Raw genomic sequence first — 14,373 nt, 5'->3', positions numbered from 1 at the left:
TCTTCATCATAAGGACATCTTTTTGTCCTTGCAATGTTATGATGGATCAGCTCTTTCTTAGAAGTCAAACAGATGAAACAAATAAAGAGAGCTGCTCTGGCAAAGGAGCAGACCCACCCTTCTCTGTGGATTTGATCTGTGCTTTGCCATTCTAGCAGTTGTGCATATAAACTCAGAGTATAGGAGCTGAAAAGATATGAACATTCAGACGTTGCTGAGTTGTTATGTGCCGGCCTTTTTGTTTTGGTTTTTTGTTTTTTTTTTTCTTCCAAATATACATAAATAGTGCAAGTGTTTGAGTTGTGCCCTGTGTGTGTTCTTTGCTTTCCATTTCCTTTACTCCTAATTATCAAAATACTTAGGGTTTCCACAGAGTAGGTAGATAGAATCTTCTTCATCATTAGCTGTGATTTTTACCTTCAGTTTTTAATTGGGGCACCAAGGCAACACAAATCATGGCCTGGGATACCATATGGCATTTGCAACAGAAATAAAACCACAGGTTTAAGATGAGAGAATAATGCAGCTGATGATGTTTGAAAACAAGGAGATTACATGAGAAATGACAATTATACTAGGAGGACTTAAAAGTGTCATGTAGGTCACAAAGAGGAGATGTCTGGACAAACAACTCAATTGCAGATATACAGAAATAATTTTACTCACAGTTGATGTCCTGATAAATACTGGAACAAAACTGAACTAAAATAAAATATTTGAAAGATTTGCAGGCAGTCAGTTCTCTTTCTTAATTATCAATATTTAAGAAACTTTTATGGTGTTGTATATAGATATAAAGCTAATTTTTCACATATTACTGACTTTGATTTCTAGTATGTTATCAATTTGTTACAGTCTTCTGTATTCATTCCCCTGTTGTCTCATTTGTTAAGAATTTGGAGTTAGGCTCTATCTGTAGGCATATTTATGCTAACAATAGAAAAAGAGACAGAAAAAGTATTTTGGAGCAGAGTTTTGACTGACAGAGCTGCAGCTGATTTTGTTACAATATGGTACGCAAGGATGCCAGAGACAGACTCTTACCATGGACTATAGTGATAAGACAAAGGGCAAATGGGTTCAAATTTAAACAAGGGAGATTTAGGTTAGATAGATATAAGGAAGAAGTTATTTACTGTCAGAGTTCTGAGGCACTGGAACAGGCTGCCCAAGGAAGTTGTGAATGCTTCATTCACATCTTGATCACTGCACCTGGCAATGTTCAAGGGCAGGTTGCGCAGGGCCTTGGGCAACCTGGTCTAGTGCGAGGCATCCATGCCCATGGCAGGAGCTTCGAACTGGATGATCTTAAAGTCCTTTCCAACAATAACCATTATATGATCCTATGTGAGTTTTGAAAATGAGAGTGGTCCTTCAACACTGTATTGTTTCAGCCTTTCTTTAATAATACTTTATGCAGCCTAATCACTCTTTTTCCTCTGCGTTTTGATCAAAAGGTAGATATACATTATTACACTGTAGTAGGCAGAAAAAAAATGTATCACTTTTCACAATCAAATATTTTTGTTCTTAGTTGTTTATTTTAGAGTTGGCTAGTCCAGCACTCTACAGTCCCCTCTGCAGCTATGAATTGCATTAACAAGGGAGGTTTCTGATCCATGCACGAGTAGAATGTCGTTGAGTTGATAAGGGTATTGATTAACCGAGTTTGCTGCTTTAAAAGAAGTGCAAACTGTATCACTTCTTTTTACCACTGTTGCTCCATCTTTCATTGATAGTCACATCTTTTTACATTAAGTGTAGATTTCACTACATATCAGAATGTTAAGCAGATTGTGGGGCAAGGCTTTCCTATTCTCAGATAAGGAAGTAAGAACCGTTGACTGAGTGCAATCCCTTCCTTTCTTATCTGTGGTTTGGGATGAAAAGCCATTATTATATTACTGCTCTTTCTGACCTATAGGAATACCTCAGGTATGATCACTGCTCTTTCATGCAGTGATTTGGCTTAGTAATTGGAGCCATAGGAGACTTCAAGATGCCTGGATCTCTTAACTTTCACGCTTTATGTATAAGCTACCTCTATGTGTGTATATACACATATATATGTGCACAGTAAAGTGTAATATAGCATCTAAAAATTTAAGACTAAATTTTAAATAAGGAATAAAAATTCATGGTTTTTTGAACATCACAGCTTGGAATTCCTGATTAATTTATATTAACAATGAAATGCTGTCATTAGACAAAGTTCATAAATTTCCAGGTTTCTTGTTCTAAAATGAATATTACCTAGTTTTCCAAAGGAATACCAAAGGTAGTAATTAACAGTAATGAAGCAAAAGTTAAAGCATTTACTGCTAAAGTTCAATTTAATAATAAGAAGGAAAAATGGAGAAGCTTCTTTAGTTTCATGTCATCTGCATTTTTGAAGTGAGATAGTTCTTCATCACCATATTTCTGTTACACATTTTTATCTTATTCTGATTATTTACAGGCAATGTACTTCAAATATAGGCAGTCAGTAAAATGAAGCATTTTGAATATTACATGCAATGTATCTCATATTCTGAATGCTATCCAACAGTTGGTATTCAAACATTTGAATAAATGGTCTTTTTTTTTTTCTGGATTTAGGGGTTGAACAATGTGATTGCAATAGACTTTGACTATAGAGAAGAATTCATCTACTGGATTGATTCCAGCAGACCAAATGGCAGTCGCATAAACAGAATGTGCTTAAACGGAAGCGAGATCAAGGTAAATGGGGATTAATAATTTCCCTACTAAAATTTTTTTTTTTTTTGCAATTTGAGGAAATGCTCCTTCATGCTTTTAACCCAGATTTTAAGGTTTTGGTGTATACATACAAACAGAGCATAAGCTAGCAAGTACTAGTAAAAGTTAATTTAATCGCCTTTGTATCTTATTTGAAGTACAGATAAGGATTAAGAAGACTATATTTACAAGCTAAATTCCTTATGACATGACAATTGAGTGAATTGGCAGTTCAGTGTGGTTTACCAGCTACCAAGGAAAAAAGAGGTATAATTAGGTATAAGCTGTCTAAATATGTATTATTTCTTTGTATACAATTTTCCATGGTCTTCAGTTTCTCTCACCTCCACTATGCTGATAATGAAAAAAATTTCATGTCTTTGCTATGAATAATCCAGAGCAAAATTGTGCTCCAGTTTCTGCACAGCCTGGTTTGTTGTTTGTTTTGTTGTTGTTGTTGTTGTTTTGGTTTTTTTTTTTGTAGTGGAATAAGTTCACAAGACATTTTCTCTGAATTTGTGAAAGCAGTAAGGAATTCTTCTTTGTTTATTCACTTATGCCTGACCTTCTTAAACATGGAAAAAAAAGCGGAAACCTAGTCTGAGAGTTTTGTACCCTCGTTGTACACCAGCAAATTCTGCAGAGAGAGAAAAGATTTCTATTTTTCATTTGCAGTTTGGTACATGAGCTGGCACATACTCAGTGCACACCAACTTCAGTCTTTTTAAGGGTTAAGGTTTGACATTGACTACCATCAGTGAACCTTGCTTGCATCCTTCACATGGAAGTAATTGTTCTCAGAACTTTAAAGACATGTGAACGAGCATAACTTATGGTACTCTGATTCCATTGAGGTAAAACTAAAGCCTAAAAAAATTAGGAGAGAGGCAAGTGTGAGGTTCAAAATCCGTAATCCATTAAATCCTTGAGTGCTTTTCCCAGTCAAAAAGTTGTAATTGCCAGCTATTGCTTTGTAATGATTTAATAATATTGACCTATTTTTTTATGAACAAACATTCGAAGAAATTTAGGTTGGGGGGCATAGAGGGTATTTCTTTTTTCCTTCATTAATATTTTGCAATTTACAGAACTAGTGTCATGTTGATGGAGATTTTATTCAAATAAGATGCCAAATTCAAAGTAAAAATTGGGGGTGGGGGGAGTGCATTTAATTTTCATATGAATATTTGGTTTGTTTCACTGAAAAATTTGTTTCAGGTTTAGCTTCTGAAAGCTAAAAATACATGGAAAAATTTATCAAGAATTATATATATTGTAGTTATCTGATATTTTGTCACTGATCTTTTATTTGGTGGCAAATGACTTTACATCTCTCTGAAATTTTAATGGATTACCCTAGCACATATTTAATAATCAGTGTTACAAATAATTAGTTTCCCAGCAAGCCTGCTTAAACAATAATATTTGATATATTACCTAGGAATTCCCTTTTAGAAGATAGCATCTTTTTTCCCATACCAGCCCAAGATTTCTTGCTCTGGGAAACCTGATGACATCTCATTTTTTTTCAGTATCTGATCATGTAGGAGGCATTTACACCATTGAAGCAACAACTTTTCCACTTAATGTGTTCATATAATGTGTTCAAACATTAGCACAGTGTTTTGTGTATAGTATTGTATTCAGTTAAAATCTGTTATTGGAAAATGCTGTAGTAAACTGGATTTTGTACATTAAATGTCACACTGGTGATCTCAGTTACTGGCGTAAGCTTGAAGTGACTCTTCAAAGGAAAAGCCAACAGAGGCTAATTACTTTGGTTGATGCTTCTAGATCATGTAGCTAAACCACTAATTTTGCAGAGCTATCCATTTCTACATGAAACGTCCCATGTTACAGTGCAGTGTATACTGGAATTTCAAGTTTATGAAACAGTGAAGCTGGTAGTGCTGACGTATTAGGAAATAAAGTGGTTTATTCATTTTAAGAAGTTGTTGCATGCCTGGATTTTTTAGAAGATTTTATAAGGCGATAAATAATGTAATAACCTGAAAGGGTACTTTTACATATTCATAACTATAAAATTGGTTTTAAGTGTCTCACAGTATCCCTTCTTATCTTGAAGGCTTTTCAGTATCGTCCAATGGTAAATAAAATTAGAAATAGCACAGTTGTACACAATCAGGGTTACCTGTAAAATTTATACTTTATTGCACATGCTATTACTTGTAAAGATGACAATAAATTAGAATGTACACTACAGTAATAAATCCATTATTAATACTGAAGAAATCTCAAATATTTCCAAGTATTGCTCTCTCTGATTTTTGTTGTTTGTTGTTTTTTGGTGTTTTTTTTTAAGTAAGTTCTAGTTGCACAGACCTAACCAGGACCTAAACGGGAATAGAAAAGGTCAAAATAGACTTTATCAGGAATAGGATTTTTAAGCCTAGAATTTAGATTCTGATGATTTAGAATATTCAAATGTTACTCAACACTTAACATGAAGTACTCTCAGCCAAGCAAGACTGAGTCATACAATCATGATGGAATTTGTAATCATGTATATCTAGAGGTGTTTAAGTGTCAGAGTTACTGAAGTCGTCAAAAACCTTGAGATTAACACATCCTTGTCAGTAGAGCACAAGCTTTCCAGGAGGTCACTAAATTGCTTCTGTATCATAGTTCATTCCTTAATATTGTGGTCCTTTTGAAACTTAACTAATTCTTAGAAAGTTCATCTTTCTTCTGCCACATGAATGCTGAAAATAGAGTGTAGTATTTACTTTCCAACTAGGTAATCTTTTTTCTGTTTGCCTGAGTGCCCTTATGGTATATCCATCATGATGACATGGCACTACTATGATATTAAAATTAAAGATATTGCTGATGTGGACTGGTGAGAGAAATGGTAAGCTAATAAACACGTGTTCAAGAGCATGCTATGACAAGAGAAGCCCCATGTCCATTTAGCTCTCTGAAAAAGAAACAGAATAGTAAATGAAAAAGTCTTTTTTTTTTTTCTTTTTAGATATAAAATGAAAGACAGAAAGTTAGAGCATAATGCAGGGAAGTTAAAAAGTTGGTATTTACTATATCACAGTATTCTCCATTCTCCCTTACTATAAGCAAAGCATCACGTTGTCTCAGTTACACAAGAAGTGTTATTACTTTGGAAGTATAATTGTTTAACAGGAAAGAATACCTTTTTTTTTTTTTTTATTTTTGCATGTTGTATGTCACTGTATCATATATCCAACCTCTCAATATGCTGGTATTAGTAACTCTTGAATTGTTTTTCCTTTTCCTAGTGCTTAGATCAATAATTTATGTAAATTTTGTTTTCTTAGGTTGTCCACAATACAGCTGTTCCTAATGCACTGGCTGTTGATTGGATTGGGAAGAATCTCTATTGGTCTGATACTGAGAAGAGAATAATTGAGGTGTCGAAACTCAATGGCTTGTACCCTACCGTCCTTGTGAGCAAAAGAGTGAAGTTTCCTAGAGATCTGTCCTTAGATCCTCAGGCTGGGTATGAAGCAGCCATTTTGCATTAATTCACATTTAATCCTAATTTTATATTTAAAACCAGAAGATAGGAAGTACTAATTAGTTTTTTATTATCTAACTTTCAGCTACACTGAATGTCAGTAGTCTAAAATGCATTACTGATGCTTACTGTCTCATCATTAGATATAAAATTGTTGTAATAGATAGATGAATGCAGGTACTAAACCACATTTTGTTATACTTACTACTCTGCAAATGTTTTATTTTGGTAGGAGGAAAGCAGATATTTAAAAAAATATCACCATCTGTTTTAATAAGTGTGTTAGTAAATATCAAAAAGTTCATGTTACATGGAAGACAGTTCTTACATCTTACTTTGTGTGTTCACTGAAGTGAATCACCTTGTTAGTACTCTTCTCTATTTACTGATTTCCAGAATAATTTAGGCCATTAAACTACCGCATAATTGAAAACTTTGATAATTTCTCATAATAATCACAGTGAAAATGTTTTGCCAGATGTAATTTGAAGGTAGTTTTTACCTTTTTTTTGCATATAAGATTAAAGTTTAGGGTTTTGCACAGGTCTAACAACTGGACTGATTAATTATTAGAATACAAGGGGTTTTTTTTTAGGAGACTTAATTTATAACTTCAGTTTTCAGAAATTTGAAATGATCGATATACTTGACAAATCTATTGCAACCACAGTGATAAGAAGTGAGAAATGTCTAGTTAGTTTGTTTAATTAGTTTAACTGGTACTTCTAATTGCTAATTTTGTTGATTATTGCATGACTTATAATTTATTTATTTATTAATATAAGTCTATGCGGTTATTCTGAGTGCAGTTTTGGGCACCACCACCATTTTTGATTTCTTAACTGGTGGGGGAGCTATGGGAACCATTTTTTCCACATTTGTATTGTAATTTTGAAATATTATAATTTTCCCAATAAAATTGATGTGCATTAGTAATATAACCTAATACTATGTGTTTTAAAAGAAAGAAAATAAATTATCTTTCCATTAATGGACTTAATTAATATTTTATTTTCACATTTTAACAGAATCACAGAATGTTTGAGGTTGGAATAGACCACTGAAGGTCATCTTGTCCAACCCAAGATATATCAGCTCTTTTAACTTTTTCCTGTTAGTTTTTATTATTATTATTATTTATTTATTTGGTTTGGTTTTGGTTCTGAGGTTTGTTTTTTTTTTTTTTTTTTTGTGGTGGTTGGTGTTTTTTTCTTTGTGTTGGCTTTCTTCTAGCAGAAACGTTTTAGTTATTTCTATTTGCGTAAAACCATATCAGCATTAGAGAGAGACTCTAATAAACCATCTAACCATTTCATGCCAGCATCTAATTTAATTGATAGAAGAAGAAAGATTTTATATTCTTAAAACAGAAGGTGAATGAAAATATGCGGTATTTCCTGGTTATGTGACAGTTGAACCCCTGGAGCTGTTGATCCTGGAAGAGAGAAGGCTCAAGGGACACCTTAGAGCAGCCTTCTTGTCCCTAAAGGCGGCCTACGGCCTAGAGGAAATCTGGAGAGAGGCTTTTTACAAGGGCATGTAGTGATAGGACAAGGGGGAATGGCTTTAAAATGAAAGAGGAGAGATTTAGATTACATACAAGGAAGAAATCCTTTACTGTGAGGATGGTGAGGCACTGGCATAAGTTACCCAGAGAAGAAGATGTGGCTGTCCCAACTGCAGAGATGTTCAAGACCAGGTTGGATAAGACTTTGTAAAACCTGATCTTGTGGAAGGTGTCCCTTCCCAAGGCAAGGAGTTGGAAATCAGTGGACTGTACATTCAGTAGCAGTTGCAGCAACAGAGCGAGTAAATCATGCCTGCAAAATGTTGATATATCTTATGGGTTTCTAAACAATCTCCAGTTTATAATTAATCCCTGGAAGTTCTCAGCACCCAGACACACACAGAGCACAATTAAGTGCTCCTGCTGCCCCGCTATTTGGAATAGTATTGTCTCTTTTTTTTTTTTCTCTCTTTGTAAATGAGAAATGCTAAATCAACTCTACTGCTGATGCCATTCAATAGTAATGATACGTTTCAAATATAAAGTTTTCTGTTGGAGTCACTGGGAGAAAGAAGTTCCCTTTCTCTACTGCTTATGTGAAGCAGGCTAAATGCGAACATGTTGCACCTGCAACCTGTAGGTTAGCTGTATCTGTTCTTAGGGCCACTGTTTTCTCATGCACATAAACAGTATTCCAGGTGTCTGTTAAGACTATAAGCTGCACCTGGGTTTTTGATAGCCTGTCCAAAACCTGTAGAGTAGAAGCATATCAGCTTCCCAGCTGGAAAGATCTGTCCTGAGGTTCTAAGTAATGGTGTATACAACAATAGCAACATGCATCCATATACCATATAATAGGACTTTCTCTTCCTTATGAAAAACATGCTCTGTATTGTGGCTAAATAGTGTAGAGGAGAAAATTGCTATTTCCCAGCGATTTGCCCATTTTTAAGCCCTTTATGTAAGAAACAATTCTACTGTTTTAGAACTAGTTCTTCTTGAAGTAACACAATTTGCATTAGATTACTGTTAATGGCAAAATGAGGGTTTGTAATGTGTGTAAAAAAATAGTAACTGAAATACAGTATTTGTGATAAGTTTAGTACTGATGCCATTTTTGTAGGATATGAGATTTGTGAAATTCAGTCTGGCTGTACTTCACATTCTGAGGTATAGAGGCTAAGCAATTTAAATGTACTTTTTACTAGGTCATAATTAATTTGATGAAATTATATCTAGTTTAAGGACACTCCTTGTCAAATCCTTCTCATTTAGCACATGCTTAAACATGGATCTAGAAAAATCACAAAATCTGTCTGGAAGATGAAAACATTATAGAATATTTACAGATTTGTTCTTGAGATTAATTTACTTAGTTGTTTTTTTTTATTGCTATTATTTTTGCATCTGTCAACAAAATAGCAGTTGTGTTTTGGTTTATAGATATTTATACTGGATTGATTGCTGTGAGTATCCTCACATTGGCCGTGTTGGTATGGATGGCTCTGGTCAAACAGTTGTCATAGAAACACAGATATCTAGACCTATGGCTCTTACAATAGATTATGTCAACCACAGACTGTATTGGGCTGATGAAAATCATATTGAGTTTTCTGACATGGATGGATCTCACAGACATAAAGGTTAGTCAACAGCTTTTTTATTTATTTTTCTTTTTCATAATTTTTAAATTGAAGATGATGTGCATGTTAAGTGTATTTATGTAACAACTACTTTAAAACAGTTTTGCAGGCTTGATACAGTTTCTTTTTTATTAATATTTTAAAAGCTGCTTTTCCTATTCTTTCTGTTATGACTATGAATATTTTTTAAACATGCAGTAATACATGTCTATGGAAAAATTTTCAAATGAAAATAGAAACTCTAGGAACAGACTGAGCAGTTGGAGGCTGCCCTGTCAGTTCTGTACTTTAGTGTATGTTCACAACACATGTTCTCAACCAAGTTACAAAGCCAGTGAAACCTGGCTGTTAAAAGGGGGAGAGATAAACCCTGTGTACCTTGTGCCAGAATGTGGATAATAGTAACCTTTTGTCCAGCCTGAGAAGGCCTGGAAATGCCCATTAGTCTGCTCAGCATGAGTCAATAAGGAGATCAGTATTGCAAATGTAATTTGGGGCTTTCCTTTTGGGGGGTTTAGATGGGAAAATAATAACTTTTGAAATACTTGTGTAGTGAAGTAATCTTTATCCCTGTTTTCTGCTTCTCACGTGACAGATAATTAAAAAGCTGGTATCTTTTATCTATACAGTGTTTAAAAATGTGCTACACTATGATGAATTGCTCTCATATTCCGAATGGTATAATTAAAGATCTTTCACTTTAATTCAAATATATGGAATACTCAATATCAGTGTGCTCATTTTGTGGTTTTTTGTTTTGTTTGTGCTTTTTTTTTTCTTTGAGATAGATCTCTTACTGAAACTCCCTTCTACAGTCTTTACCAACACATCAGGACTGTGGCTATCCTGGTAAAATGTACATTTGGGCTTTATTTTGGCTTTTCTTCCCTGCTGGCTGCCTCCAGGTTTTCTCAAAACCAGAGTCCATGAAATAACTGCTTTATTTTCAGATTGAAGCTTCTCTGTGAAATAAAGAGAAAAAATAAAGTTCTAGCCCTTTTATTCATGAATAGTAATTTATAACTACTGAACATAATAAACAGTTCAAGGACAGTTATTTGAGATGGTAGATTGGAGATACTCCAGCAATAGCTATGAGAGCTGTAAACATTCCCATTTATCTCAGAATTAACTTCCGTGCTTTTTTGAACGAACACAGGACAGTCGTAACCTGGTCACCTAAGCAGTACTTGCCCAGACATACCCCTCAGTGCCAGCTGGATTCCTCTTGGGAGTCTGAGAGATGAAGCAAAGCTCTGTCCTTCTCTTCATGTTATTCTCTCTGCTACTATCCTGCTATCTTGTTCTCTTGCTCTTCTTTCTGGATCTCTCTTAGCCCCAACCTGACCACAGTGGTCAAACCTTTCTCAATTTTCCTCTTTCAGCTTGAAATTTTCAGATTTTTTTTGTTTCTCAGAAAATATTCTCCTATCACTACATTTCAGAAGATATCTGCAGAATTCCAGTCATGTTGTCTTTGATGTCCATTGCCTTTATCTACAGCCTATGGATTTCTTTTGCCTGAGGTGGTAAAATTACCTTAAAATTCTTCTATATTCATGGAGTTAGTGTCTTCTCCTGAGGATATGTGAACCTAGAGAAGAATAATATTTGTCACAAAGCCACAGCTGGTACCAGTGAAGAGCAGTGTTTCATACAACCAATTCTCTTTCTCCTTCAGGAAAGGAGCACCACTGCTAGTTTTAGACAGCTGACTGCATTTATGACTGTTTAAAGAGCATGTCTAACTGTCCTGTGTTCAGCAGTAGCAGTCATGTTTTTTCCTTTGTGTTAACTGGTGCAGTGCTGTGTTTTGACTTCTAGTTTGAGAACAGCGTTGGTGAAGCCGATGTTTTCGGTTGTTGCTAAGTGATGTTTACCCTGACCAAGGACTCTGTGAGGCTCATGCTCTGCCAGGGAGGAGGGGAAGCTGTGAGGAGGCAGAGACGGGGCGCCTGACCCGGGCTAGCCGGGGAGGTATTCCATACCACAGCACATCATGGCCGGGGTGGGGGGTAACTGGGAGTTACCCGGAAGGACAGGAGCTTCCGGGTGGAACTCGTTTTCTTGGCCGGTGGTATCGTATTCTCTTCCCTTGTTATTTTCCCTTATCATTGTTTTAGCTGATAGTAGTGGTGGTGATTTGTTGCTGGACTGTTCTTGTCTCAACCCGTAGGAGTTGCACTCTCTCGATCCTCCTCCCCGTTCCTCCGGGAGCGGGGAAGGGGAGAGCCCCAGTGCAGGGGGGGGGGGAGACGGACACGGACCTTGATTGTTGTCAGCTCGGCACCACTCACTGGGAGTGAGTGAACAAGTTACCTGACTGGGTTTAAACCACGACAGTTCTTTTTGGCGCCCAACGTGGGGCACGAGGGGTTGAGATAAGAACAGATCTGACTGGATTGATAGTCACTCGTCACAATGCTGATTTATTGGCTCTCAAGGTTTTTCCTCTTGATCTCACAGTTTCAGTATACCATATCTTACGTCCATCCGGTATTGGCTGTATTAGTGTTTTTCAAGTGTGGGGCTTGGGCTAAGGTTTTTATCCCATTGTACTTTATGGTAATGACTTGTAATACAATAGAATCATTGATCATGAAACTGATCTGGTTTATGTTCCCAGTGTGGTCACCACCTTTATACTTTGGGAGGTATATGATGGAGGTGCTTAGCAATTACACATCTTTTTTCTCCTTCTCAGGTGCTCAACCTGTGAAGGAGACATCCTTTTACCCTCCTAGTCGTCCCCCCAGACCATTTACATTTGAGAGTTTTGAATTTTTTAAATGGCCTTTTAATGCTGTTGAGACTTGTTTACTGATGGTGATGGGAATCACCATGCTAACACGCATACAGAGTGTGTTTTGCCCACTACTGATTTCAAGAGTTAAGCAGATTCAGGTTTGGGTCTTGTCTGGGGTCAAAAGACGATGTAGGAGGACCGAGAGATTTTCCCAGAGGCTGGACAGCCATGAGTGGCAGGGTGTGTGGGATAGTATGGGCAAGTATCTAGGTCAGTGGGCCCCTCCAGTATTTTGGAATTTCACTACCGAACAACTGCAAAATCCAGAAGAATTAGTAAAACACTTAAATGAGGTGTGCGGTCATTCTGGCCATACCAGAGATGGACAAATCACGGCAACGTGCTGGGGCTTGGCCTATGCTTACAGGGCCTTGTTCAACACTATCCAGCACCTTCAAAAGGAAAAGAATATCAGCGGATTTGAGGGCAAAGCGACAGTCGCTACTCAAACTTTGGCTGCAATGAACTGCGCAGCTACCCCAGTGGCAAGTACAGCAGCTGCTCAAACTTCAACTGCAACAGACAGCGCGGTTACCCCAGCTCCAAGCACAGTAGCTACACCACCCCCAGCAACAAGTACAGTCGCTACTCAAACCACAGTGATAATCACTGCAGCCAAACCAGAGGACCAATTCGTACCAATATCAGTTGCCCCTGTACGCAAGAGAACAAGCAAAAAGGAGGCAAAAAGGGTGAAGCGAGATGAAGAACCAATGAATTCACCACCCGGTCCAGAATCTGATCAGGAGTCATCATCACATGACGAAGAAGAAGAAGAAGAGGTAACTTCTCGACCTCGAACCTCAACCGAGCTGCGGAATATGCGAAAAGATTTTACCCGTCAACCAGGGGAGCACATCATCACCTGGTTACTCCAATGCTGGGACAATGGGGCCGATGGTCACGAACTAGAAGGTACAGAAGCCAAGCAGCTGGGATCACTTGCTAGAGAAGGGGGAATTGACAAAGCAATTGCAAGAGAGAAAAAGTCCCTCAGCCTTTGGAGGAGGCTCTTGGCAGCTGTGAAAGAAAGGTTTCCGTACAAGGACGATGTTACGAGTCGTTCGGCCAAGTGGACTACTATAGACAAAGGCATCCAGTCTCTGAGGGAATCGGCCATCGTAGAGATGATCTATCACATCAAGCCGAATAACGGGGATACACCTATAGATCCAGATGAAGTTGAATGTACACGACCCATGTGGCGAAAACTTACACGGAATGCACCGTCATCATATGCCCATTCATTGGCAACAGTGACCTGGAATGACATAGTGCCACTAACAGTGGATGAAATGGTTCATAAACTCCGAGAGTTCGAAGACAATCTCACTCCTTCCATCATCTCAGCTGTGAAAAAACTGTCCCAGGACCTCGACAAATTGAGGGACGATGTATCTGATTTATCCAGCTCCTCACGTGTACCAACACACGTCTCAGCTATTAACAAAAGACGTCCTATTATTCAAGAGAGGAGATACAGAAGGTATACGCCACGGGGTACCCTATGGTTTTACCTGCTGGATCACGGAGAAGACATGACAAAGTGGGATGGAAAACCTACTTCAGCTTTGGAGGAACGGGTGAGTGAACTGAAGAGGGGAGCAAGGGCCAAGACTGATCGTCCCATGAGAGCTACGGCTTCAGTCTCTGGTGAGCAGTTTCCCAGATGGAGTGGAAGAGCTGATTTTACTCCAGCTCCTGTGATAACGAAGAGTAATCCCTTTCAACACGACTTAAGTGTCCAATGCTGTGACGACCATTAGAGGGGCCCTGCCTCCAGCCAGGTGGAGGTAGGGGACAATCGGATTTACTGGACTGTGTGGATCAGATGGCCTGGCACATCAGTCCCACAGAAGTATAAGGCTCTAGTAGATACCGGTGCACAGTGTACCCTGATGCCATCAAGCTGTCAAGGGGTGGAACCCATCTATATTTCTGGAGTAACAGGAGGATCCCAAGAGTTGACTGTGCTGGAGGCTGAAATCAGCCTGACTGGGAGGGAGTGGCAAAAGCACCCTATTGTGACTGGTCCAGAGGCTCCATGCATCCTCGGCATAGACTACCTCAAGAGAGGGTACTTCAAAGACCCAAAAGGGTACCGGTGGGCTTTTGGTATTGCTGCTTTGGAGACTGAGGAAATTGAGCAGCTGTCCACCTTGCCTGG

General features: G+C 37.7%; 1 protein-coding gene across 1 annotated transcript in view; it reads left to right on the top strand.

The window, feature by feature from the left end:
• Positions 1–14,373, top strand: part of LRP1B (LDL receptor related protein 1B) — a 794,792-nt gene that overhangs the window by 676,129 nt on the left and 104,290 nt on the right. Inside the window, exons 57-59 of the mRNA XM_061444942.1 lie at positions 2,599–2,721; positions 6,051–6,232; positions 9,201–9,400. Of these exons, the coding sequence (XP_061300926.1) occupies positions 2,599–2,721; positions 6,051–6,232; positions 9,201–9,400 (505 nt within the window). The remainder of the gene's footprint in view (positions 1–2,598; positions 2,722–6,050; positions 6,233–9,200; positions 9,401–14,373) is intronic.

The sequence above is a fragment of the Pezoporus flaviventris genome, unplaced genomic scaffold (genome assembly GCF_033815535.1).
Source record: "Pezoporus flaviventris isolate CSIRO_AGI_PZ_B2104156 unplaced genomic scaffold, CSIRO_AGI_Pfla_v1 ptg000001l, whole genome shotgun sequence".
Lineage (NCBI taxonomy): Eukaryota > Metazoa > Chordata > Aves > Psittaciformes > Psittacidae > Pezoporus > Pezoporus flaviventris.
The sequence above is the reverse complement of the archived record's forward strand: the minus strand, read 5'-3'. Positions and strand labels throughout refer to the sequence as shown.